This window comes from Sander lucioperca, chromosome 17 (assembly GCF_008315115.2).
Source record: "Sander lucioperca isolate FBNREF2018 chromosome 17, SLUC_FBN_1.2, whole genome shotgun sequence".
In the NCBI taxonomy this organism is placed as follows: Eukaryota; Metazoa; Chordata; class Actinopteri; order Perciformes; family Percidae; genus Sander; species Sander lucioperca.
Genome location: NC_050189.1, coordinates 30,872,967 through 30,900,389, shown reverse-complemented (window position 1 = coordinate 30,900,389; position 27,423 = coordinate 30,872,967). Strand labels below are relative to the sequence as shown.

The 27,423-nt window shown below is 40.0% G+C and overlaps 2 protein-coding genes across 6 annotated transcripts in view; one reads left to right on the top strand and one right to left on the bottom strand.

The window, feature by feature from the left end:
* Positions 1 to 2,349: 2,349 nt before the first annotated feature.
* Positions 2,350 to 11,300, bottom strand: ecsit (ECSIT signaling integrator). 3 transcript variants are annotated; one of them, XM_031290440.2, is made up of 9 exons: positions 11,117 to 11,260; positions 10,128 to 10,278; positions 9,837 to 10,016; positions 7,957 to 8,362; positions 6,148 to 6,371; positions 5,553 to 5,610; positions 4,178 to 4,326; positions 3,823 to 3,928; positions 2,553 to 2,821 (listed from the first exon to the last, which is right to left on the bottom strand). In XM_031290440.2, the coding sequence occupies exons 3-9, from the start codon at positions 9,969 to 9,971 to the stop codon at positions 2,553 to 2,555; spliced, it is 1,347 nt and encodes a 448-aa protein (XP_031146300.1). In that variant the 5' UTR covers positions 9,972 to 10,016; positions 10,128 to 10,278; positions 11,117 to 11,260. The 3 variants fall into 3 exon arrangements, with proteins under 3 accessions (XP_031146282.1, XP_031146300.1, XP_031146291.1); XM_031290431.2 differs by having other exon boundaries at positions 9,837 to 10,006; positions 10,216 to 10,278; positions 11,117 to 11,259; XM_031290422.2 differs by lacking the exon at positions 10,128 to 10,278 and having other exon boundaries at positions 2,350 to 2,821; positions 9,837 to 10,006; positions 11,117 to 11,300.
* A 744-nt stretch (positions 11,301 to 12,044) lies between these two features.
* eml3 (EMAP like 3) overlaps positions 12,045 to 27,423 on the top strand; it is a 67,787-nt gene continuing 52,408 nt past the window's right edge. The window contains exon 1 of one of the 3 annotated variants that reach the window (XM_031290467.2): positions 12,045 to 12,272. In XM_031290467.2, coding sequence (XP_031146327.1) covers positions 12,248 to 12,272 — 25 coding nt within the window. In that variant the 5' untranslated portion in view covers positions 12,045 to 12,247. The remainder of the gene's footprint in view (positions 12,273 to 27,423) is intronic. The other 2 variants (XM_031290450.2, XM_031290472.2) reach the window with 2 other exon arrangements.

Sequence of the window (27,423 nt, the reverse complement as noted above, 5' to 3'; positions counted from 1 at the left end):
TAAGATACCAGGTAAAATAAACAAAGAAAACAGACAAGTCTCAGGTTTGCACATGCTATCTAAATGCCTGTCTGAACAGATGGTTATTTAGATGCTTTTTAAAAGAGTCCACAGAGTCCAATGACCTTAAGCTTAGTGGAAGAGCATTCAACAGCGTAGGAGCTACCGGCTGAAAGGCAACGTCTCCTCGAGTCTTAAAACACTCAAAAAACACTGAGCGGAGGACCTGAGAGTACCTCTGTCTGTTCATCTCACTTCAATTTTATTGCTGCAAAATGGGATTGTCAAGCAGACAAACTGACCAACACATATATAATAATAGATCGATACTTGGCCTCTGTGTATCGATACAGTATTGCCACGGAAAATATTGCGATACTATGCTGTATGGATTTTTTTCCCCCACCCCTAGAGGTTGCACAGACATCTCCACCTTCAGTACAAGGATGTGAAAACACCTCTCTAGTGACAAACTTTGCTTTGGATACAAGTCAGTATGGCAAAGTCAGACATTTTAGGGGACATAAAACTTTTTTTTTTTTAGTAGAGGGGGCCTTGTGACACGTGTGCTAAGATCAGTTTCAATTTTCAACATTTGTTGGGCCAATGAGTGCGAAGATTGTAGTTGTGATTGTAGCAGGATATTCTGCTGGATGTAAAACTAAACCTCTTTTTAAAGTGCTCATATTATTAGGCTTTTTCCCCTTTCCTTTATTGTGTTATATATCTTTTTTGTGCATGTAATATGCTTACAAAGTGAAAAAGCCTAAAGTCCACCCCAAAGGGACTTACCATCTCCAACAGAAAACACTGTTCACAAACTGCTCCAACAGCTCTATTTTAGTCCAGCCTTTACTTCACTTTGTAACACACGTTATAATGCTCGCCTAGCTGCTAGCAGGGCACGCCCTCATACTGCTTCTGACTGGCTAGTAGTCCTTACCTAGGTACTGTCAGGGCACGCCCTCATACTCTGCTTCTGACTGGCTAGTAGTCCTTACCTAGGTACTGAGCATGTGTGACTCCCAACAAAGATAAAACAGAAGGGAGATGTCTCACTCTGTAGCTAAAACAGAGAGCTCAACACACAGGGTGAAAAGAGGAGCTTCAGCAACTTTAAGAGATTTCACCAAGTCTTTTTTCATGCAGCTTTTCCAATTCAGGTTATCGTGATTTTACAATAACACCTAAAAGGATGCACAACTAGCATCCCCTGTCAGCCTGTTAGGTTCAAATGGATATATATGTGGAAATATGTAGACGTATAGAATTATTTATTTATTCACTTCAAATTGTCCCTACCGTGGATCAGTTCCCAACCTTTTTGGCTTGTAAACCCTCAAAAAAACAGTGTCTACTTTGACCCCCCCCCAGCATATGTTTATGGTTGGGACCAGTTTTCTTTAAATTACTTTTATTGGAAGCGATTACTAGAAATTGAAGAAATATGTTGGTTTTTTTTTGCATTCCTATCATGTAAATTATTTCACAACCCCCTAAGAGCTACCTTATGACCCCTTGTGGGGGTCTTGGCCCCCTGTTTGGGATCCATTGCTTAACCCTTGTGTTGGTCTTGGGTCTATTTGACCCATTTACAGAGTTTTTTATGAATTTGAATTTTAGTTGTTTTATTCAATTTCATGGCATTTACATTTTTTTTTTTTTAAATAGTTATGACATAAACCATTGTGTGATCCACACAACATCCTCTGATCTCAACCATTAGTCAAAATAACTCATAATTTCTGTTTTTTTAACAAAAAAATTAGGTATGTCATTTAAATTAGGTTTATTGACCATGAATATTAAAAAAGTGTTAAAAAAAGTGACAAAAACATCTAAAAAAACATCAAAAGCATTAAAAGAAAAGCAACAAAACGTTAAAATAGCGCCAAATAAAAGTTCCTTTTTCAATTTTGACCATGAAAGACAACAAGTTCATGGTCGACGGGAAGACAACACAAGGGTTAAGATCACTTAAAATGTAGACTAGGGCCGCCTGGGTAGCTCACCTGGTGGAGCACGCGCCCATGTACAGAGGCTCGGTCCTTGACTCAGTCTTCGCTGCATGTCATTCCCCCTCTCTCTCCCCTTTCATGTCTAAGCTGTCCTGTCCAATAAAGGCCTAAAAAAATAAGACTAAAGACTAAACCTACGCACACCAAGAGCCAGAGGTTTCTGCCTGTTAAAAGGAAATTTGCTTGCTTTTGGGGGGGAATTGTTGGATCTTTGTAAATTATAGAGTGTGGTCTATACCTACTCTATCTGTAAAGTGTCCTGAGATAACTTCTGTTACTATTTGACACTATAAATAAAATTGAAATTGAAGTGAAAATGACGAAGCACGTGTTTTTTGTTTAATTTCATTTATTTGATTTCTGAATCTTACCAGCATTTTTCAGAGTCCTCCTCTCTCAGGTTGTGCTGAGTTGGTGTGTTCCCCAGTTCAATGAACCAGTAGCTCACACTAGTCCAGCCCCCTACCCCAGCATGGACATAGACTTCTGAATCAGCTATATATACTAGATAGGATTTCACAGTCTGACTGCTGTTCACCACTTGGCCCCCTGGCTTCTCCTCGGCTCTTCGTCTTCTTCAGGCTGTCTCTCCTCTCTCTGGGGCCCCGGGTCTGTCCTGTGTTGGTGGGCTGACTCGGTGTCAGCCGGTCCCTGCAGCTCCCGGGGCCCAGCGTCCAGTCGGAACAGAGTGGGGACCTGACCCAGGATGGGGTTGTTCTGCTGGAGGCCAGAGATCCACTGGTTGAGGACGGCCTGGTCTCCCTGGCTGGTCATACACATGGCAAAGACCGGACCCTCATCCACTGGATACAGGACACACGACAACAGCTGCATTACACACTCCATATCAGGTTTCCCACGCCTTCATTCTGAACAACTAGGGATGCTAATTTAGTTTTTGTCTAACCCATAGCCAACCCTCGTTCCACTAACAATCATTAACTGTTAACCGACAAGCAGGCAACGGAGTCCCAGTTCACCATCTGGGAGGCTCGGACATACTTTCCGCAGGGTTTCAAAATAAGGGTTGCCCGATGGCCCGGGGCAAAAAACGCCACGTCAGGCAAGTAGATATGACAACCCATGATTGTGCTGTTGGCAAACCAAGAATTGAGTTAGTGCATGACACTTTTGACGTTTTTATTCAACATTTTTTTAGGCTTTTGACAGTTCCAAAGTTTTTGTCATTTTTTTGTCAACATTTTTGTTACGTTTTTGCAGTTTTTATGCTTTTTTCGAAGTTTGACATTTTGAATAGAGGTGCAACGATGAATCGATTAATTGATTAGTTGTCAATTATTGAATTAATCGCCAACTATTTTGATAATCGATTAATCGTTTGAGTCATTTTTTTATTAAAAAAAAAATAAGATTTCTCTGATTCCAGCTTGTTAAATGTGAATATCTTCTAGTTTCTTCTCTCCTCTGTGACAGTAAACTGAATATCTTTGAGTTTTGGACAAAACAAGACATTTGAGGACGTCCTCTTAGGCTTTGGGAAACACTGATCCACATTTTTCACCATGTTTTGACATTTTTATAGATCAAACAACATCGACAGATTAATTGACTATGAAAATAATTGTTAGTTGCAGCCCTAATTTTGAAAGTTTTGTTTTTCTGCGCTTTTGACAGATTTTTTACTTAGAATTCCTCATGGGGGGAGACAGAAACTACGTACTATAGCTTTAAATTGATAGTGTTAATCGGTCAAAATTCCTATTGTCGGTTAACGGTTAATCATGAACATCCCTATAAACAACCCTGAACACAAGTCAGAAACAATCACGAAAATAAATCTTACAGTCTTCCACATCGAAGCTCTCTTCGTCCCCAAAGTCACGGTCCAGATCCAGGTCTAGCTGCAGAGGGAAGGCCAAACACCTCTCTGGGTCAAAAGGCTCCTCAACCTGTGGGTGGGAGGGAGGGACACACAGACACAGACACAGACACAGACACACACAGACACACACACACACACACACACACACACACACACCTTTATCAATCCTTCCTTTTCTTCTTCCTGATCTTTTTAAATCATTTATTCATATCCAATCCAATTATCCAACACTGATTTCACACAACATCATTAACACCAATGACGTGTACTAACGGTTATTAACTTAATATTGGATAGGAGCAGAGGGTTTCCCCACCTTCTCGTCAGGCGGTGTGGGGTCAGCCCTGAGGACGTAGTAGTACACACACGTCTTCCTCAGCCACAGAGGAAAGGGGCCCTCGACAAACACGGGCCTGCTGGGGCTGTGCTGGGCCAGCAGCTGCATCTGGCTGGGGCTCTGGATGCCTGGAGTCAACACAGGAAGGAAAGAAAACAAAGAGAAGGAGCACAAGTCTGGATGGATATGGGTCTGATGGAGAGGTTCCCGGTTTGGTAATGTTTCTCTGGTTTCCTCCTTAAAAATCATTTACTGCAATTATTGATCAGAGAAGACCATATCTGATATATGTCTGCAAAAGTTTCACTCACAATCCCAGACCTCTTTCTTCTTATATGGTCTTACTAAAGCACTCTGGGACACAACTCCTGACTAGGGTTGGGTATCGTTAGGATCTTATACAATTCCGATGCCGAACCAGTACTTTTAAAACGATTCCGATTCCTAAACCGATTCTTGAAAAACTGAAAAATGACATCAAAGAAAGGCTCTTTTATAGAGTTTTTGTTTTTTTAAATTGAAAATTATTTAAATTTAACAATATATTAACGTTTTAAAGTGCTCATATTATTCTTTTTGGCTGTTCCCCTTTCCTTTGTGTTTTTGTGCATGTTATAGGTTTACAAAGTGAAAAAGCCCAAAGTCCACCCCAAAGAGACTTACCATCTCCAACAGAAAACACTGTTCACAAACTGCTCCAAACAGCTCTATTGTAGTCCAGCCTTTACTTCACTATGTAACACACGTTATAATGCTCGCCTAGCTGCTAGCGTGGCACGCCCTCATACTCTGCTTCTGACTGGCTAGTAGTCCTTACCTAGGTACTGAGCATGTACGACTCTCAACAAAGATGGAACAGAAGTGAGATGCCTCACTCTATAGCTAAAACAGAGAGCTCAACACACAGGGTGAAAAGAGGTGTTCGTGTATGGTGTTTTTTGAAAATTAAACCACGTAAACCTATTCTGGTACAACCTCTAAATACAATTATAAACCTGAAAATGAGCATAATACGAACACTTTGAAGTACTTTCCCAGAGGGAAAATATGGCATTTTAAAAGTAGCCTACATTTACGGTAGCTAGCTAACGGTAGACTACAGAGAAAGTGTGATATTTTTACGTCCGTTTCGGAGCGACAGAGGGAAAATATTTCAGTCGACACATTAAGTGGAACCGAAATGAGGAACCGAAATTTGCGTTCTAATGTGGTCCGATTCCTACCGGTTGCGTAGGAACCGGTTCCATAGTGGAACTGGGTTTCGGTACCCAACCCAACTCCTGACACTCCATGAGCAGTGGAAATCCTGTAAACCGCTACAACACATTCAATTTGAGACAAACAGTTTCCATACCTACTATATGTGGCAGTATGATCTGCTCTCCGCTCTCTGTAATGTCTGTAGAGGGCAGCTAGTGGGAAGAGCGAATAAACACACCATTATTGGCAAAGACAGATTTTATAACACGTGACAATGAAGTAAAAAAAAACAAAAAACGTACTCAACATTATGCGAGTGGTTCTAGACAGAGATGCTACATATTCAAAAACCTATGCAATGTTGTTGAGCCTGAAAGTTCTCAACCTTGATAGATTAACCAACAACAACAAAAAGAAAAGAAAAAAAAAAACTCTGAGGTCAGCTGACTTACTTTTTAATGACCATCTTATGGTGTTTACATGTGCTGAGATAAAACTGAGATAGAGTTAAAAGCTCTGGGGGGAAAAAAGCCAGTAAGTGGACCTTGAGTGAACGTTGAGTGAAGCTTCAGAAAAAGCCATTTTGTCAAACTATGTAACTTTTTTCTGTTACTACTTTTGTTGTAAATGGACTTAAACAAACAGCTTGACGGACGGACACCAGTTGAGTAGTGAACTACAAAAATGGAGAAGGAGGGACAAAAAGCTGTTAGTTGTAAGTTCTCCCAATCCGAAGGGTACTGTTGTACCTGGTAGACGGTGACTTTCGCATCCAGGTCATTAGCGATGCGAGTGAGACTGAAGCGAGCCAAGTCCACTGGGTCTTCAGGCAGCTGCTGGGGGACGGGGAAGGGGTTTATGTGCTTGAATTTGGGGAACCAGTACATGATGCGCTGGTACTTCCTCATGGGGTGGCCCTTCTCCCCAAAGATCTGGACCAGCAGGACTTTGGTCTCCATGTTAGGCATGATACCTGAAACACAATCATTGAGACATTTCCTTGAAATCTCGAGAGAATGCATGCAGATCCCTCCCTGTGTGGAATAACCCTCTCTAAGTTCTAGGGCTGTGTAACAAATTCAATACTTTTTCTAAAGATTATTTTGGGGCATTTTAGGCCTTTATTTGTATAGGACAGCTGAAGACGTGAAAGGGGAGAGAGACACCTCTAAATATGGGCGTGCTCTACCAGGCGAGCTACCCAGGCGCCCACATATTCAGTACTTTTTAGGCACCGACCTAGTATCGAGTTTAGAAAAATGCCTCAGCATTCCTTTGGTGTAACCGTTTCACTGGAACAGGCATTTCAGCATCAGCGCTGTTGCAAAATGCCTGGAGCTGATCCAACTCGGCAGCAGAGTAACATGTAGGGTTGGGTACAGAATTCAATACTTTCTAGGGAACGACTGACTTGCCTCCTTAGTATCGAAAAATGCCTCATCATTCAATACCAAATTTCAATACCTAAGGAGCAAATCTCATCAGCGTCAGGGAGCCAATAAGCATGCAGCATGCTTCTACCAAGATCTAATAATGCTGCTGATTGGCTGTCTAACGTTACACGTCGTAGAGGCACGCAGGAAAAAGTCTACATCACGCACAAAGTAGGGCTGAACGATTAATCGTTTTCAAATCGAAATCGCAATCACGAGATCCAGGGAACAAGCGGCTGAAATGGGTTTCCTCAGGAGGGTGGCTGGCGTCTCCCTTAGAGATAGGGTGAGAAGCTCAGTCATCCGTGAGGAGCTCGGAGTAGAGCCGCCGCTCCTTCGCGTCGAAAGGAGCCAGTTGAGGTGGTTCGGGCATCTGGTAAGGATGCCCCCTGGGCGCCTCCCTAGGGAGGTGTTCCAGGCACGTCCAGCTGGGAGGAGGCCTCGGGGAAGACCCAGGACTAGGTGGAGGGATTATATCTCCAACCTGGCCTGGGAATGCCTCGGGATCCCCCAGTCGGAGCTGGTTAATGTGGCTCGGGAAAGGGAAGTTTGGGGTCCCCTGCTGGAGCTGCTACCCCCGCGACTCGATACCGGATAAGCGGACGAAGACGGATGGATGGATGGAAATCGAAATCGCGATTTGAAAGAATGTGATTAGCTAATCGTGAAGGCCGTGATTTATCGAAAAAAAACATTTAGTTGAATGTTTGGTCTAACATTTGATTTCACATTTTTTATTCCTCTTTTCATTATTATATTTACTGTTTTTTCATAAGATAAATGCTAGAATAATGTGGATGATTTTTTTTTTACAGAAATGTCCTAGTTTTAGTGGATCTTTCATTTATTTTGTATTACTTTATTTAACATGACTGTAGAAGGTGCAATATGTAGCTAAAATAAAAACAAATTGTAATCACAATATCTAGCAGGAAAATTGCAATTTGATCCCCCCCCCCCCCCCAAAATCGTTCAGACCTAGCACAGAGATCGAAAAAAAGCATCAGTTCAGGAACCGGTTATCAAAGACTTGGTATTGGTATTGGTACCGGTATCCAAAATTTTTGAACGATACCCAGCCCTACTAAATTCCACGACGGGCTGAATCCTGTAACAAACACCCACCATAGTTCTCCATCTGCTCCAGTAACTGCACTCCGCACTCCTGCTGTCGGGGATAGTGGTTGAACATTCGCTGGATAAAGTTTCTGGGCACAAACACCTCTTTGGGGAAAACATCCAGCAGCTTGTTGTAGACAACCAGGTCTCTCTCCACGCCAAACTCTGGCATCTTCTTCAATGCGGCGTAGATAAACTCCACGTGACCCCGCCGCCTGATGTCTCTCTTGATGAAGACGTCCACCACTTTGTTAAACGTGGCCTTGGTTTTGACCTCTTTGGCCACCTGCTCAAACAGGTCGTCATGGGTGACCAAAGACTTGTCCCTCTTCTTGTCGTCCTCATTGATGAACTCGGCAGGTACGGGTCGTCTCTTGGCACATGCTGGGCTGCCGTGGAAACGTCTCAAAACCTACAATTTGTTGGCAAGGAGAAAAAAGTGAGACTTTTTTTGTAATAGGTGCTGCTTAGTAGGGCTGCACGATATCAGGAAAATACGCGATAACGTTGTTGAATATCACGATAACGATATTACTTGCAATAAATAAACAGTTTTTTTTTTTTTTAAGATGATTTGTTTTTTGGCTTTTATAATTGACAGGATAGCTTGAGACATGAAAGGGGAGCGAGGGGACGACATGCAGCAAAGGGCCGCGGGGCGGATTGGAACCCGGGCCACTGCCAGGGACTTAGCCTACATGGCACACTCTACTGGGTGAGCTAGAGGTCACCCCAAATAAACAGATATTAAAGTGTACTCAGTTCTGCATTTCGGTTGCTTTCAATATTCGGCTAAAATGCAACAAATTGCTTGTAAAATTTTTTAACAAATGAAAGGAAATCATTACCAACAATCTTTTATTTAACAAGTAACTTATAAAGTGCAGTTCTTCTACTGATATTTTCTTTCAATTAACACAAAAAAATATCAGTGTCTTTTGCGATATTTCGCAGCCTCTGCGATATGTATATTGCGCCATTTGATATTGTGATGACAATAAAATATATATACACTACCGGTCAAACATTTGGAAATTTCTATTCCACTCCATTACAGACAGAATACCAGCTGAGATCAGTTGCATTGTTTTTTTAACTAGGGCAGCAGTTTTCAGATTACATTATGTGCTTACATAAAATGCAAAAGGGTTCTCCAATGTTTTCTCAGTTAGCCTTTTAAAATGATATCAGATTAGTAAACAGAATGTGCCTTTGGAACACTGGATGAATGGTTGATGATAATGGGCAGTGTAGATATTGCATTAAAGCTCAGTCAGAGCTTTCGAGAACCCTTTTGCAATTATGTAAGCACATAATGTAATCTGAAAACTGCTGCCCTGATTAAAAAAACAATGCAACTGATCTCAGCTGATATTCTATATATATATATATATATATTGTGCAGCTCTACTGCTTAGTGGGTTGAATGTATCCAGGATTTAAAACTGACTCTCATCTAGGGCTGGTCAATATATCAATATTATATCGATATTGTGATATTAGACTAGATATCGTCTTAGATTTTGAAGAATCGTAATATCGTTACATGGTAAGTTTAGTCTTTTCCTGGTTTCAAAGGCTGCATTACAGTAAAGTGATGTCACTTTCTGAACTTACCAGACTGTTCTAGCTGTTCTATTATTTGCCTTTAACCACTTAGTCATTATATCCACATTATGATGGTTATTTATCTAAAATCTAAATGTGAAGATATTTTTGTGAAAGCACCAATTGTCAACCTTACAATATTGTCGCAACATCGACATCAAGGTATTTGGTCAAACATATTGTGATATCTGATTTTCTCCATATCGCCCAGCCCTACTCTCATCGCTCAGGAAAAGTTCATGAAATTACCAATATTTTGAGTGGAGACTAAAGTTTACCTGGGTGTTATGTAGCATGTCAGGCTGACTGGAGGAGGTTGACCGGAGCAGAGCACCATGCTGGGCAGCAGACCTGGCTGACTGGCCCACCAGTCTGAGACACTGCAGCTGGAGCAAGCAGCGGGCACACTTCATGGTCGAGCCATCACGCCGACTTTCAGGGAACAGAACTGCAGAGGAGGGACACAATGAACATTGCATGGACAGTATTGAGAAATGCTTCATTTCTTTCACAAACCTGCACTTAAGACACTCTGGTAAGACTATTTGACTTAAATAGTGACAACACAATATATTTTGTTGTGGAAGACGACTGTGATGCTGACTGAATGAGTTGAATTTTAAATGAATTGAGTTTAATGCATTTGTGTTAACCGACCTGAAGAGTGGCTCTGCTTTATTCACAGACGTTCTACAGTCAATTTCTATCGCGTAGAAATATCTGCCAAGAGGAGAGAAAACATTAAAACTGAGACATTTTTGTATGAAGTTCCACATATAAGAGGGGTTGATTAAGGCCAGGTGTCAGGTACATTATTATCAACAACTGAATACTGTAATAGATAGATAGATAGATACTTTATTGATCCCCAAGGGGAAATTCAAGGACCCAGTAGTTTAAAGACATCACACACAACATACACATACATCATAAACAGGATGAGAAAATAACAAATAACAAAACAACAAACAAATCCACATGAACAATATGGACAATAAAAGAAAAGATACTAAACAAAAAAATCCACATGAATGTACTAAGGGATGAGACGCTTGCAGTGACAGTGTAAGGTGCTCTATGGTAAGGTGCTCTATGGTAAAGTGCTCTATGGTAAGTGCTCTATGGTAAGGTGCTCTATGATAAGTGATCTATGAGAGTGTATGTAGTGCAAATAAGTCCAATAGTGCAAGGAATGTAGACATTGTAATATAAAAACTATATAGCAGTGCAAGGTTAAAGTTAAAAAAGACAGCATTACATATGGACATTATAATGGAATAAAGTAGACAGTAGGATAGGTCTACACAAATCAACAGTCAATATCAGAGGTCTGAAGTAATAGTGTTACAGCCATTGTTCAGTATTGAGTTAGACCTCAGTCCATGCTGGGGGAAGGAGGGAGGGAGGGGTTGTGCATATGGACTAATATAGCCAGTAAACAGTCTAAACACTGTAAGCAGTAAACGGTAATACGCGACTGGTGTACATTTTAAGCTCGTATAGATTTATACCCTTAACTCGATTATGTTTGAACGTTTTATTTTGGTGGAATACCCACCATTTCTGCTGACGAACGTACGAAGAAACGAGTCTCCTTCAGAAATCACCCTGTAGACGCCTCCATGATGAAAAGCCGGCAGAACCATAGGGCAGAACATCCTGGTCCTGCACACATTCGCTTCCCCCAAAACAACAGAAACATTAGCGCAAAAAATAAAATTGTTCCGCAAAATCCTTTTCTGTCCGCTGCAGTAAATTGTGTTTTTTTTTTTGTGTGTGTACATTCCTCTAAAATGTCCTGTCGTAAATATATTTTGGCGCCTGTTTTTATAATAGTTATTATGTGGCACTAAATTACCCATATGCTGTGAAGGCAAAAAAAAAAAAAAAAAAGAACACATGCGCATTAGGCTTTTTATACTAGATTTATTTAAACAAGTGTGACAAGTGAAAGCTAATGAAAGATATAATTCATATTTAAATTCGTACCCAGTCGTATTTTGGGCATATACTGTTGAAGATTTGGGGTCGTCAATGATAGGTATAATGCACACACTACACAACCCTGTCGCCTGGTGGCGACAAACTTCCAAACAAACGCAGTCTCAGCTTGTGTTTGACAGGCGCTGAGGTGTAGCCTGGAAAAGTTGGGTTGCTAGTTTCATACTGCATTCTTCTGGTACACTACTAGATAGTCGTTGCTGTGTCACACACTGAGACTGGAGACAGTAACTGTTGGAGAGAGTTCATTCATGCAACTTTAATGCAACTTTTGACATTCATAATCATAACTCATCATCATCACGCGTGGTCTTCCGCGAATAGTGTCAAGCTAGCCATGACGAGGTACAGAACTTCCGCAGGACACTTTCAATCTTTCAACTAGCGATGTGTTTTTTGTTTTTATTTCGTTATCTCATTAACTTTTATCGCCATAACTACTATTATTTAATATTCACGTGATTTATTATTTCATTTTTAATAAATTGTATTTTTAATAAACAATAGCGCTCAATGTACAGGAAAACTGCCCACGTTTCCGGTTTTCTTGTTGCTAAACCTGGCATTTTGACACAAGTCCCCTGAGTGTGACTTCTGACACTCCTCTCATAGCATGGAAAACACACCTCAGTCCACTGAGTCCAGGCTCTACCTCTAGACAAACTGCCCACAACTTCAACTTCGGATTATGGATTCCTCTACAAACAGTTTGGGTGAGTGAAGCAACGAAAAACGTATTTTGTGTGTCCGTGTAGTGATTTTTTTTTTTTCTGACAACAGCATTGTGGAAACTTGACTGTGTTCGGATATGCAGCTCACATGGTTATAGAAAAGGAACACTGTAACGTTATGCCATAAATACAAAGAAATTTGGCAATAATTGTTGTTTTGCTTTTCGGCAACATGACTTTCAGCATTTTTACCAAACTGTGAAAATGTCAGGCTCGTTCGGCTGTATCTTTCTCAAAGCAGCTTTTAATTTAATATGTAGCTAAGTTAACGTTTTACAGTTCTTGCTTTCTGGCGCATTAGTAGGCTGTATTTTGGCTGAAGAGAATATAGTGGGGAAAACAGGCGGGCTCCTACAAAATGTTAACAATTAAGCAAGTTTATGGTGGTTGAGGCTTGAATTCTTGGACTAGTTACACCAAATTAAACAGGCCTAATGGCGCTTGGAAGTTTGTCACTGTTTATTCAGCTACCTGTTGTACCTATTTACCGTCAAGCAACGCCCTTTAACCTTTTCATTTTTCAAATAGTGATGTGTTGCAAAATGACAACAGCACTTGTGTAACCGTGTAGGTGTGTACGACCCTGGCTGCCGCCGCATATCCTCAAGTGTTGCTAAGCAGCTGCTGCAGTTACTTTTTCTGCTGCTAGTTTCGGTTTTAGCGCGTGATGGTTTAGCCTTGTATTCCACCAGCTGTCTTTATTTTGGCACGCGGGGTCAAGTCAGATTTGAGGCGTGACTGTAGCCTAACTCCTTATTTTCTGTATTTCTTCATCTGTCTCGCGCTGTTGTGACCATGGACTGTATACAGAAGGGTTGTAACTAATGGCACCAGAGTTAGTTAACCTTACGAAACAAGTAGTATTGTTTAAATGAAGGTTTTTTTGTAAATGAGGATTTGCTAATAGTTACATGATGGTCCTCCTGGCTGTGTGTTCTCAGCAGCTACATTAACAGACCACCTGCAGAACTGTCAGGGGATCAGAGAGCTCTGCTGTCTGGGTAAATATACAAAAAAGTTCATGGTGTAGGTCCTACACCATGAACTTGGCTATATATAATGTTTTGCACTGTATGTGATCTTTTACACAAACGGCTGACTCCTAAATTTTATTGAAAAATTAGTACATTACGACATTTTGCTCTCCAAATCAAGTTGACTTTTTGCAAGAAAGCAACAATCTCGAGTGCTTCAAAAGCTCTGCCCCCACAATGCTGACTGTTTAACAGGAGCTGTAACACTGTTGCACATTGCTGCTTTTGTTGCACATCTGTAGGCCCTGCTGGCTATGTGCTGATGTTGTGTTTACTTGTCTTGTAAATTGGTGGGGCGGCAAGGCACTGGGGAACAGTAAATATCACATGAGGACGCTCGCCAGCATCTGTGGGCTAAGCTGCTGTGGCTCAGTGCTGGAGGGAACTGTGAAAGTGTAAAATACAGAGGTTGCCACTCGTCTCAATGACGTCTCTGTCGTTAATAGTAATTATCTTGTACTAATGCTTCATGATTGAACAGCTTTGAAAAGCTATAATGTGGGTGTATTGATCCTGTACAGCCCTGTTATACCGCAGCTCCTTCCCGTGTCTCACTGTCAGCTGACAGCATGGCTTGCACCATATCATGATCAGATGATTATAACAACTTACTGTTGTAGTTAGTGATGCACTGATAACAAGACAGTCTTCTCCACCCATAATGTCCAATACATATGTCTGGTATGCAGAGTTTTTTTTTAAAGACTGTGTTTCACTGTTATTGTATTATTACATCACACTAAACTCTTCACACATAATGGACTAATGTCTCACTTTGTTAGTTTTTAATCACAGCTTGGAATCATTCATTTTGGACAACAGGATTTTGCAAAATGAGCATATACTGTGTACACGTACAAAATGGTAGAGTACCACCAATGATAAAAAATAATTTCCCAACACCCATGTATGTTTATGCTTTGTAAAGCTAATATCAGCAGATACTCTGGTACCACTATGTTTGTATGCTGGTACGTCGTTAGTTGTAGTGGATGCACAGGCAGAAATATATATTTGATTTAATAAATATAACTAGGCCTCTCATCAACCAATTATGATGACTGAGAAATTGTGACAGCATATTTAGGTCTCTGGACAGTCCATGGTGGCCTGTATTAGACATAAATATAGTAAGAGCGTGAGGGGGAAAAGCGCATATAAATGAACTGTGAACTTCGACAGGTGTAAAATTGCAATGTGGTAACAAAGCACACCTGTCATCTGCTGTGCATTTAATTAGTGTTCAACCAATATGGGTTTTTTAATGACCGATGCGATATTTAGACGGCAGGGCTGCCGATGGCTGATATATAATGTCGATATCATGTTGTTGTTTTTTTGCAACTGATGAAATGCAAAAATTTAAAGATAACAACAACAATATAAAATATTTATTTAAAGGTATGTAAGTGATGTAAATCCAATACGCTTTTTTTGTCAAATTCAGCGAATATCTCCTCACGTTCACCTAGCTTCCTATTTTCTGTGTGCGCTGAAAGAAAATGTGTAGGTGTTCCTACACAGCTCTGGCTGTGTAAATGGAAAACAAACAGAAAGGAGCGCACGAGCAACAAAACACAATTGCAGCCAATCAGCAACAGGCGGCGACAGTTGATGGTCGGCCCCTAAAAGGCTTCACGGTTAAACTTGCTTACCGTCCCACAACCATCACTACGGAAGAGGATTAGGGCCACATGTGAAAAATGTATCTGAGTTCTGAGTTTGAAGTCAGAATTTTGAGAAAAAAGTCAGAATTCTGACTGTTTTCTCAGAATTCTGACTTTAATCTCAGAATTTTATTCTCAGAATTCTGAGATTAAAGTCAGAATTCTGACTTTTTTCTCAGAATATATACAGAATAATACTGAACTCAATATAATTTCACATGTGGCCATAATCCTCTTCCGTACATCCCAAATGACAAATCTACTAAATGTTTTACGCGTTGGGAGACGGCTGGGGATGTCCATAGAAAAGTTTTCGAGCCCTGTAAGATAGTTTAGCTGGTTGAAGGCTTGCTACTGTGACGCTGACGTCTGCCCGGTGGAATAGAGAAATTGACACAAGGTTGAGCGCTAACTTAGTTCTACAGCAGCCACATTGACAAGGCTACCTGCAGATGTGTCTGCAGACATTTTTTCTTTTTTTTTTTTTAAATCTGTACACCCACATACATAAATACACTGCCTAGTTCCCATAATTGTTCCCATATTTAGCAATTCTTCAGAGTATAGTTTTTCTACAGTTAGTATACAAGAAACCAGTGTATGGTTAACCAACAGGAAATGATGCAATATACAGTATGTGCCAGATGATAAATAAAACTATAACTTTGGAGTGTCACTGCCAATTAAACTCCACTGAGAGTTGAATGTTGAATGTTTTTTTCTATACATTAAATACTTTATTGTCTGTTAAATTGTGTCGTATTTTTGTTTCACCACCATCTGCAGTTCATCAGAATCTTTTGCAGCTGTGAGTAGCTTCTCCGTGTCTTTTGTGCATTGCATTGTGGGACAATAGTGTCCATCAACTCAAAAATCAAGGGATTTGGTACGTCTTCCTGTCTCGTTTGACTGTTGTAGCTGACAGTAATGAGAACTAAAACCAAGTAAAAAAAGAGCCAAGTTGTAATAAAGCAGAATTATCCTTACATTTTCCATTTTTCAGTGTGAATAACAAACATTTGGGACACAGTGCAAGTTGTGCAGAGATCAAGAGGAAGTTGCATTAGCAGATGGCAGATATTTCAGGGTCCCCCCCCCAACTCCCCACAGAATGTTGTAATACTACTTCATTTCAGAGGAAATTTTTTTTTAGATTCTGGAGGTAGACAGTTTGTGTGTGTTAGGGCTTAGAGCCTTCTTGGTGGTGACAGAAACGTGTTATGGTTAGATAAAATAAGATAAGACTTTATTAATCCCACACTGGGGAAATTCTTGTGCTACAGCAGCTCACAAGAAAAAAATTTACACACATCAGAATAAAACAAATACACATTAAGTAGACATAAGAGAACAAATATACATAAAGTATAAGAAATAGAATTAGTTATTATAATAATAATAATAATAATAATAGTAATAAAACAAACATATTTACACAGTAAACACCCTTATATAAACAGACAGTATATAAACAGATATACAGATGACTAGAAATGACATATTGCACAGTTGAAGGTAACGGAGAGTAATAAATGAATAAATATGCATAGTGCAGAGTATTGTCCAGTGATGGCTCATATTGCAGAAACAGCTAGCAGTGCTACATTATGATGTTGCATTAAAGAGTCTGACTGCTGCTGGAATGAAGGACCTAGGCTAGTTTGTCTTTGATCAGTTAAGTTCCTGATTTGAAGCAAAATTCGACTAATTTTGACACCTTTACTGAAAACCAATATGTTCTTTGTTGAATGCAAAGGGGGCTTTGTGGAAAAACATTTCTCAAAGAAAGGTATTGACGAAAATATTCGTTTCAGTTACGTATCAGTACTGAAACCGATACCCGGCCCTCGTCTCTTTGTACGAAGTTCCACTTGAGCTGCCACCAGACATATAAATCAGAAAGAAAGAAAACCAACTCATCGTGACATAAGCTTAGTCCCCAAACATGAATGCGTTCTACTTATTAAATCAGTATCTATAAATCTCATTGCTCATCACCCAGTGAGCTCATTGCGCTGCAGAGATTTATGCTCCCTCAGCAGTCAACAGACCAGCTCACGGTTTTGTTATCGGTATGCAGAGCAAGCATGGTCTTGCACAATGTTTGTGTCTGCCTCAGCCAGATATGACAGTCAAACGTGCGACAGTATGTTGACCCGCTGCCGGCGCTGTGAGCTCACACATGTAGCATCTCCTCTGGCTGTGTGCCAGTTCTTTTGAGAGGCTTTTGTCTCTCTCTTCTGAAGAATTGAATTAAGAAGCTTGACTGCTGTTAGTGATGAAATGTTTAGTACAGCTAAAACAGGGGTTTGGCAAGAAATGAGAATGGATTGTTTGGGGAGTTGACGTATTACCGAAACCTTTTACTTAAAGTAAAGTAGGATTGTAAAAATCCAGGACTCCAGGAAAAAATTTGAACATCGACAACAGCGGGAGGGGAGGACGCTATGAAATGTGTGTGCCTGAGCAGTGATTGACAGAGTGTTAGACACCCCCCACCCCCCCACCCCCCCCCCCCCAGCCCTGATTGGTGCATCTGAACAGGGAGCGGTGGATTTTTGCAAATTGTACTACAGGCTGTATGTGGTGCCAGAGGAGCCGGATTCTTTTTTAAATGATCTGCTTCATGTAGTTCTACTGGAACATAGGGTCAGTTTCAGCAAATATGACAGAAAGTTAGTTTTATAAGTCTTACCTACTGCACCTTTTAAAGGAACCATGGCCTGTTTGGAAGGCCCCAGTGGAAAATAACGTTGTGCTGTCTTGCCTTCATTCACTTTATTTGATGTTAAATGTTTACTGAATGCAATAATAACCATGCTGATGGGCTGGATGATATGGAGAGAATCAAATATCACAATATTTCTGACCAAATACATTGATATTGCGACGTTATTGTAGGGTTGACAATTGGTGCTTTCACAAAATATTAACACAATGAGATTTGTGACAAATAATCATCAGTAATGTGGATATAATGAATAAGTGGGTAATGGCAAATAATAGAACTGCGAGAACAGTCAGTAAAGTAAATGACATCACTTTACTGTAATGCAGCCTGTAAAACCAGGAAAAGACAACACTTGTGTTATGTTATGATATTACAATATCCACAATCTAAGACGATATCTAGTCTCATATCACGATATCGATTTATATTGATATATTGCCCAGCAACACAACACAACGCAAAAAGTGCAGTTACAGTGCAGCGGGGGGAGAAGAGAAAGTGTTTCTCGGATATGATGCTGCTCTCTGTTTTACTTCTCACAGGCGACCTCAGATACTAACGCAGGGGCGTACAGGATGTTGAGGTGTCGAAATCAAAGAAGTGAGCACAAAGCAGCGAGCGGTGTGCTCTGGGACAAACGGCGTCTGTAGGTGGTTGGCTTCATTACGGAGAACCTGTGTGAGAGGTAGAGCGAGTGAGTGGGTGGACATTGTGAGAATAAGTTCCATGTGATCGTCACACAACTGCCACGGTAGATACGTCTGCTTTTTGAAGATGCTGATATTAATCTCACATGAGTTGCAAAACAAAAACAAGAAAACAAAAGCGGCGTTCCAAACAGAAACAGATTTACTGTAAACCAGGCTAATTATATCTGCTGCTTCCACTCTACTTCTGGCTCTAATCAGGCTGGACAAAAAGGGGAGTTTTTCAGCAACCAGTTGGACAAGAAACACTGTGTAGCTGCACAGAGACTCGACAAAAGACTCCGATCAGCCCAAGAGTGTGTGGCTGTGCAGCTGTCAGGCAGCCAACCGCCCACAAGACCTGCAATGACCCCGGGCCTTTCAGAACAGTGCAAATCAAATAGAGGATTTGTATTCCTGGCTTTGGAATCCAATTCTCCGGGATCATTGGATACTTGTGGTTTTTCATATGAGTACCAACAAACTCTGAGAGGCCTCACTCACTTGCCACAAAACATGTTTTTTTGATTCATTTTCCTTCATAACTTGAACCATGAATTCACAATTTGCCACAAAATTATTGTAATTTAATTCAATTTCACTTGGAAGTTAGTTTGAAGAATCTGTATGTAGAAGACCAAACTAATTTACGGTAGGTGACTGGGTTGCTTAAAGCCCCTGATAACATGCTTTCATATCCTATTTTAATGGCCAAAACATTCCAAACATGAAAGAGTGAAGAAGACGAAATAAGAGTCCCTTATCTGCCATGGTTGATATGACATGCATGCATTGTTTCCTGTCCCTTTTTCTGCATGCTGGTACTTTTTGGGCAGGAATGTAAAGGCGCTGACACACCAACCCGATTATCGGCCGTCGGACAGTCTGGCAAGGTCGGTGACTTGAGTCTGTTCGGTGCGTTCCGTGCCGTCATCAGTCGGAGGAGCCGTTGGCGTTCATTCAACAAGTTAAATCGGCCAGTGGGCAGTCGGACTCAATGACCAATCTGATTGGTGGAGTGCTAGACAGCATGCTCTGTGTTTACCAGGTCTGGAGAGATGTTCCGTCATTTACGGTTTTCATTTTTTGGGCGACAATACAGATTAGCGCCGCCTGCTGTTATGGAGACATATTACGTCTCGTGCACGCGCAGAACGTACGCTCAAGTTGGCGTCGCTTTGGTGTGTTCCGAGGCACTTTTTTGACCCACTCTGGTTTTGCTGACCAAAAATGCTCAAAAAGTGTGGCATAATGTGCATTTCTCGTAGTAATTTTGACGTAGTAGAGTTAAATGATGAAGTTTGAATATTAACCAAAATCCCAGTGCGGTTGCTGTGAATTTAATGTGGATCAAATCCCTGCTTCCCATGAGCTGTTGCCAAACAACTATGAGTCACCCACAGTCTTGGCTTGTAACTGAAAAAAGGAAAACAGGAAAACCAGAAGCTCAAAGTAGAGCGGGAAAGTGTGTGTGTGTGTGTGTGTGTGTGTGTGTGTGTGTGTGTGTGTGTGTGTGCATAGGCGTAGTTTACAGGGGGGATGGGGGGGTTACAGCCCCCCCAATGATCAACACTGCCCCCCCTCCCCAAAAAAAAATTTCTTCACATAAATAAAGACATTTGCACCATAACTTGATGCAGAAAAGGCACAAATTGTTGCAGAAAAATTCACCAGAATGCAGAAAATTTCAGTTTTGCTCAAAAGTGGAGATCTCAATACCCCCCCCTCCCCCCTTACTTTTGATCTTGTGCTTCCAAATTAGAATGTTCTTGGTGCACCAGTTTCTCTCATACGAGGACATTTACTTCTTCCTGTTTAAAGACAGTACAGGTTAAGCATGAATGTGTTTAAGGCCAGTGGTTAAACTGGTGATCTAGGGTGTTAAAGGTCTGGTGACAATTTTCCGTGCTTCATTAAAAATGTTTTCCATCAGGTGTGACGACATAAACATTTAGTTCAGAGTAGGGCTTCACGATTAATAAATAAAATATGCGATAACGTTGTTGAATATTGCAATAACGTTATTTCTTGCGCTAAACAAACAGATATTAAAGTGTACTCAGTTCTGCTGCTTTCAGTATTCTGCTAAAATACATTCAGATTGCTTGTTGAATTTAAAACAAATTAAAGGAAATCATTTCCAACATTCTTTTATTGAACTAATTGAACATTACATTGAATATAAAAGGCACCACTAAAAAAAAAAAAAAAGAATGACCGTTACATTTTAAAGTGCAGTTTTTTCACTGACATTTTCTTTCAACTAACACCAAAAAATGTCTGAGTGTCTTTTGCGAGATGGCGCAGCCTTTCGACATGTGTTTATTGCGCCAGTTGATATCGCGATGACGGTAAAAAAAACGATATATTGTGCAGCCCTAGTTCAGAGTGTTTAGGTGTTGTTAGACTTATAGCAGCGCACAGCAACACAGTCTGAAAGGAGGTTAGTAAGCAGCCAGAGTCATATTTATAGTTTGCTGTATATTAAAAGGACTGTCACTCACGGTGACTGTCCTGACGTGCACTTTGAAAAGACGAGACATCCTCGATAACGAGGAGACCCATCCTATTTTAATTTGGACATCAGAGTGTTCAAAAACTTTTATTGTGTTCTTATGTTTAACCTTCACATTACCACTGCCACTACCAGTAAAATAAGACTATAAAACACTCTATTCATCTAGTCCATGTATAAAACCAGCAGACTAAGTATAGGATCCCACTGCCAAAAACAGATCCTGTGAAGAAGCTCTCTTGCAGCAGCAGTGGGTGTGGTGCCACCATACTGCCAGTCATGGCCTCGCCATAAATACTATAAATAAATACTTTTAAAAGCTAGAGCCTCCTTTCTATGTTATATCAGTTTTGAATCAAGAATCAATTCTGAATCTAATCATAACACCAAGAATTGCAATCGCAATCAAATTGTGAGATTTTCCAAACATTCCCACATGAATTACACATAGTGCTGGGTATTGTTAAAAGATTTTCGATCCTGGTACCAATACCAATACCGTGAATTCGATACTGGTTCCTAAACGACTTTTTTGACACCAGTTTTATATTTAAAAAAAAGAAATTACAACATTACATACAAATCTTTTTATATATTTTTCAGCTCCTACTACGTGAGCCCCGTCTCTGTGTAACGTAGAGTTTTTCCTGCGTGTCTCTACGACAAGTAACGTTATACAGCCAATCACATTATTAGATCTTGGTGGAAGCATGCTGCGTGGTCATTGGCTCACTGACGCTGATGAGTTTGACTCCTTAGGTATTGAAACTGGGTATTGAATGACAAGGCATTTTTCGATACTTAATACTTTAGAGCCAATTCGGTTGGTGCCTAAAAAGTGTTGTATTCGGTACCCAGCCCTATACCCTTATGGAGCTTATGGAGAAAATCAAATATCACAATATTTTTGACCAAATACATCAATGTCGATATTGCGGCGATTTTGTTGACTATTGGTGCTTTCACAAAATATTAACACAATGAGAGTATTGATATATCGATGATATTATATCGATATATTGGCCAGCCCACACAACTAGAAACATGTCTGATATGCGATGTGTTACTAAGATGCCAATTTGCTTTGGACCTCACTTGTATTCCTGAAGAGCCACATTTATCAGCAGTGTGGTATTTATATGTGCATGCAGGAGTTGCAGATGGACCCAAGCTGGTTAGGGCCGGTTAATAGTTTTTTTTTTCTTCCCCTGAGGTCAAATTCAGCAATAAACAGTGCCTTTGGAGGGGAAACTCCAACTTCCTGTTTGGTGTACCACCTTCCTGTCGAGAATTGGCCAGATGTAGACAGTGTGATGTCGTGTCGAGATTTCTAGCAGAGTGACAATGATCCAGTAATGTTACGTGTCAGCCTAAGTTTCCGTTGTCTGGTAATTACCGGTCATTTAACGGAAAAAAATGATGAGAACCGAAAATTGTAATTGTCTGTGGACATAATGACCGGTGGAGATAATTCTCTCTGCACAATTTGAATTGTGTTAAAATAGGCTACAGGGATTTTCATATCTTTCGTTCTTCCGTGTTTCATTTAAAAATTTTTTAAAAAGACTGTAGACTGTAGCGTATCTGATAAAGGAACAAAATACGTCACACTTAGGGTTGGGTACCGAGACCCGGTGCTAATATGGCACTGGTGGCTTAACAACTGCTATCTACCGGTCCGGTAGAAGAGGCACCGAAACCCGCGTTGCTATTTTGGTGCCTCTTATATGCTTGCGCTGCACTCTGGTGCTCCGAAACGGACATCATAGAGGCAACAGAAACATCACTGCATGTGACGCTAGTTAAAGTGCTCATATTATGCTTTTTGGCTTTTTGGCTTTCCTTTTATTGTGTTATATATCTTTTTTGTGCATGTAATAGGCTTCCAAAGTGAAAAAGCCCAAAGTTCACCCCAAAGGGACTTACCATCTCCAACAGAAAACACTGTTCACCAACTGCTCCAAACAGCTCTATTGTAGTCCAGCCTTTACTTACAGAGACAAACGTGGTCACTTTGTAACACACGTTATAATGCTCGCCTAGCTGCTAGTGTGGCACGCCCTCATACTCTGCTTCTGACTGGCTAGTAGTCCTTACTTAGGTACTGCCTTGTGGTGCATTCAAAGGTATTGTAAAATACCCTTTTCCCATCTAGAAGTTGTTTTTGTCGTTTACCAGCAATTTACTGGTGAAATAAGCTATTGTTATAAGTTGTTGTCATTACATTTTTAATAAATCATTTAATTTTGACCATGTGGCCTTAGCAAAGAACAAGCTGTTGTTAAATGTTGTTGACTGTCGTTTTGTGAAAAAAAAAAAAAAAATAGATAGTTTTAAATCTTTCTAAAAGTGTCGGTTCAGGCACCGGCACCACTTTGAAAGTATCGTTTTAGCACCGGTATCGGAAATAATCCAAACGATCCCCAACCGTAGTCACACTCTGATTTGATGCAGTAGTCTATCGTAAGTTTACAAACTACGAAACGGTCACAAGCAAGCGGGAATTTCAAAGCCCAAGCCATGGCGAAACAGGGAAATATTGTGAATTACTTTATGAAACCAAGCAGCGGCCGGTCTAACGTAAATGAAGCCAGGAAATTGCCAGCGAGGATGAGTCGGTACCAGCTACAAAATATCTGACCGGAACTTTTCCCATTTGACAGGTAAAATGCAACCTCACAGGTCACATGACTGGCACCAATTTGTTTCCAGTGGAAGAGCGTGGGCTTCTTGATATGTCTGCCATTTTTGGACCAGTTTCTCCACACACCGATCTGAAATCTATTTGCAGCTTTTCATATCTGTAATAGGGGTGCATGATATATCGACTCAATATCGTTATCGCGATATCACGTTGCGCAATATTATATCGAAAGTGTTGCGATAAGTATGCAATATTTTGTATATATAGTGGAGCGCTGCGTTCCGTCCGTTGGCTGTGTGGCTTAGTTGTGTTTGATTTAGAGCCCGCTTGAAACGCTATAATGATCATGTTTCATTGGCCAGTTACCGTGCCACTTGCACGTTAGTACACGTCAGTGCACGGGTCCACTATGTGATAAACCCTATGGAGCGTACCACGTGTGTGCATATATCAACAGAGTGACAGTGTAAGTGAAGAAATAGATAGAGACAACAAAACAGAACAAATCAGAGAAGCGAAAGAAAAGTTGTGTCCTGTTCTCTTTATTTATATATTTTATACTGTCCAACCAGTAGAACATGTCCTGTTCTCTTTATTTATTTATTTATTTATTTTATACTGTCCAACCAGTAGAACATGTCCTGTTCTCTTTATTTATTTATTTTATACTGTCCAACCAGTAGAACATGTCCTGTTCTGTAGACATGGTCATTATTTATTTATTCATGTTGGACCAGTCCAATATGACCGTCAGTTAAAATAAACCTTGTGTTGTAAGAAAACTTGTTTTATTTGTTATGAATCCATTTTGATGCGTTTTCCCATAACTTTTGTATTTTTACATATGTTTAAAAATATAGACATTAATATTGATATCACAATATTCATAATCGATATCGCAATATCACATTTTGTCAATATCGTGCAACCCTAATCTGTAATCACTGACAAAGCAAGACAGGACCAAGCCCACTCCACTCTCAAATTTCTTATACTTTAATTTACAAAGTTACTCTTGATCTAAAGCAGTGTTCATGTTGGCACCTGATTTTGATTCAGCCTCTTGACGAAAAAAGGCATATTAGTTGTAGTTAGTTTGTTTAAGGCAACACAAATGCCATACATTTTAGTTGACTTTTCAGTTATTTTAGTCAAATTTTTCTAAGCGTTTTGAGGCTAAGGCTTTCCCCCATAGACAGTATATAATGGACCACCAGATCCTGTTGCTCTGGACGGAGACCAGTGAAGGATATTAGAAGCACTTTTCTGGTGAGTGCTGAGCGTTACTGAGCAGCCTCCAACTGAGAGAGATGACGTAAATGTGACGTGAGCAACCTGTCTGAAAGTTGTAAGTCTTCTGGTAGCTGTGCCAAGAGAAATCTCAATCATTCCCAATCTTGCAGAGACGGAGAGCGTAGGTATATGCAAGGAGATAACATAGGCACAGGCTAATTATTGATCACTAAAATGCTAGTTAACATTAGTAATTCAACTTAAACAGCTAATGTAAGTCCAAACTGCCTGCGAGCTTCTCCTGTACTATACGGTAATTCCTCTACTATGCGACAGTAAGTTGTGTGGTTATGACACAAGCCTATTTTTACAAAAACGTCTGCTACGGAGCCATAACGTGAGATACAAGGTAATGGAGCCTTTTATACATTGTCGTATTTCTTTAGAAATAAACAATGGGCAAATAAAGTCTTTAAACTCTTCAGATGTAAAGTTATTCTCTGTCAAAGTGACGTCAAAATGAATGGCAGTCAATGGGATGCTAACGTCGGGTGATCGTTTGGTAGCATCAAAATGGCGCCATTAAGAGGTACGAGTTTTGAAGCGAAGCTTACCCCTTTGATTGCCCCGATTTTTGTTATATACAGTCACCATGGTTACGGGAGTTGAAGTAATTTGTTAATTATTCCATTCATCAGTGTATCACATTATCATTTAGTTGTCTTGCCGTCGACCATGCAACTTTTGGTTTTTCTGGGTCAAAGTTTCAAATTAAAACTTATTTTTTCAACGTGTTGGTCGTCTTTTTCGACACTTTAGTCACTTTACCGAAATTTTTATAACATTTTTCAATGTTTTTGAAGCTTTTCCCACTGTTTTTGTCACTTTTTCCCCAAGTTTTTGTCACTTTTTTCAACGTTCTTTTATAAAAAAAATTTCAACTGCTATAAAATTGAATGAAACACCCACATTTAATGAAAGTAGTGAACTGATCATTTATTTGACTTGTGAAGAGCATTGTTTTGGAACCGTCCACATACATTTTTTTTGTTAGTTTATTAGTTTGTTTGAAAGAAACCCAAATTTCTGATGTAGAAACTTTTTTAGAATGGGTCAAATTTGACCCGAGGACAACAGGAGGGTTAATATTTGTTGACGAAAAATGTAATAGCTTTTCAGGGTTTCCCCCAGGAAAGTTGTAAAGCCCGGTGGCGATGGCCCAGCTGGGGCCAGTCACAGACTGACGGCAGCATTAATGTAGAGCCCAATAGTTTATGTGATAACAGAATCATTGAAGTAATCATGAAATTGAGAATTTATAAAGCCCTAGATTAGGTCAGTGCTAAAAGAAAAAAAGTTTCCAACCGACTGTAACTGTAGTTTAAAAAGCATCTTAAAAGTACATTATAAAACAATTCCCAGTGGCTTAGGCCTGGTGGGGGGCAACTTAGGCCTGGTGGGCCACCGGGCTTGCAATACACCAGGGGAAAAATTTGCTCTTAGATTTTAAAACCTCCAAATTCAGGGAAACACACACTTGTTCTCACTGAGCCTCACTATTACTGTCCTTATCTAAAATGTGACACTGGTATTTTTATTTAGAACTGCAAACAAGCACTTGTGTCACCGGTGTCCGGTTATACTGTCTCCGGTTACTGGACATTAATTCTCCTCCCAGGGTCCATTATGATCAAACGAGGTCATCCTGTCGGGATCATGAATGTGCTTAGTGAACTTCAGGACAGGCTGTCTATTAGATTACGAGATATTGTGTCTGAACGGATGATCTTTCTTCCCGAGGGTGGCCTGAGAGGAGAGGTCATGAAGAGTCCAATGGAAAGGGTTCATACCAGGTGTTTAAATGTGATGGCAACCTGTCTTGTAGGTTTTGCTTACTATACTACATTCCGACTATACTATTCCTTCCAGCTCAAGTTCTCTATAATATACCCATGATGTTCCTGAGGGCCATAAAACCTCTGTAGTGTATGGTGGCTTGTGACTACATATTTTTATTAATTTGTTTAAAAAAATCTTAACTCAAGGTCCAGCTGCTAGTTTTTTCCATTGTTTTTAATCACATCTCAGTCTCCCTAAGCAAATAGAGTTGGCTCAGTTGTCATGAATTAGCTTAATATAGGGCTGGGCAATATATCTATATAGATAGGGCTGGGCAATGTATCGATATTATATCAATATTGTGATATGAAACTAGAAATGATCTTAGATTTTGGATATCGTAATATGGCATAAGTGATGCAATTTTCTGAACTTACCAGACTGTTCTAGCTGTTATTATTTGCCTTTACCCCTTTAGTTATTATATCCACATTACTGATGATTATTTATCTAAAATGTCATTGTTAAAATATGTTGTGTGTGGGTGTGTGTATATATATATATATATATATATATATATATATATATATATATATAGTGTGTGGGTGTGTATATATATACACACCCACACACAACATATTTTAACAATGACCTATATATATATATATATATATATATATATATATATATATATATATATATATATATAAATCTATCAAGTTGGAATGCACAACATGGATTCCACAGCTTTCGTGGTTAGTATCCTTCCTTTAGTTCCTGCCTG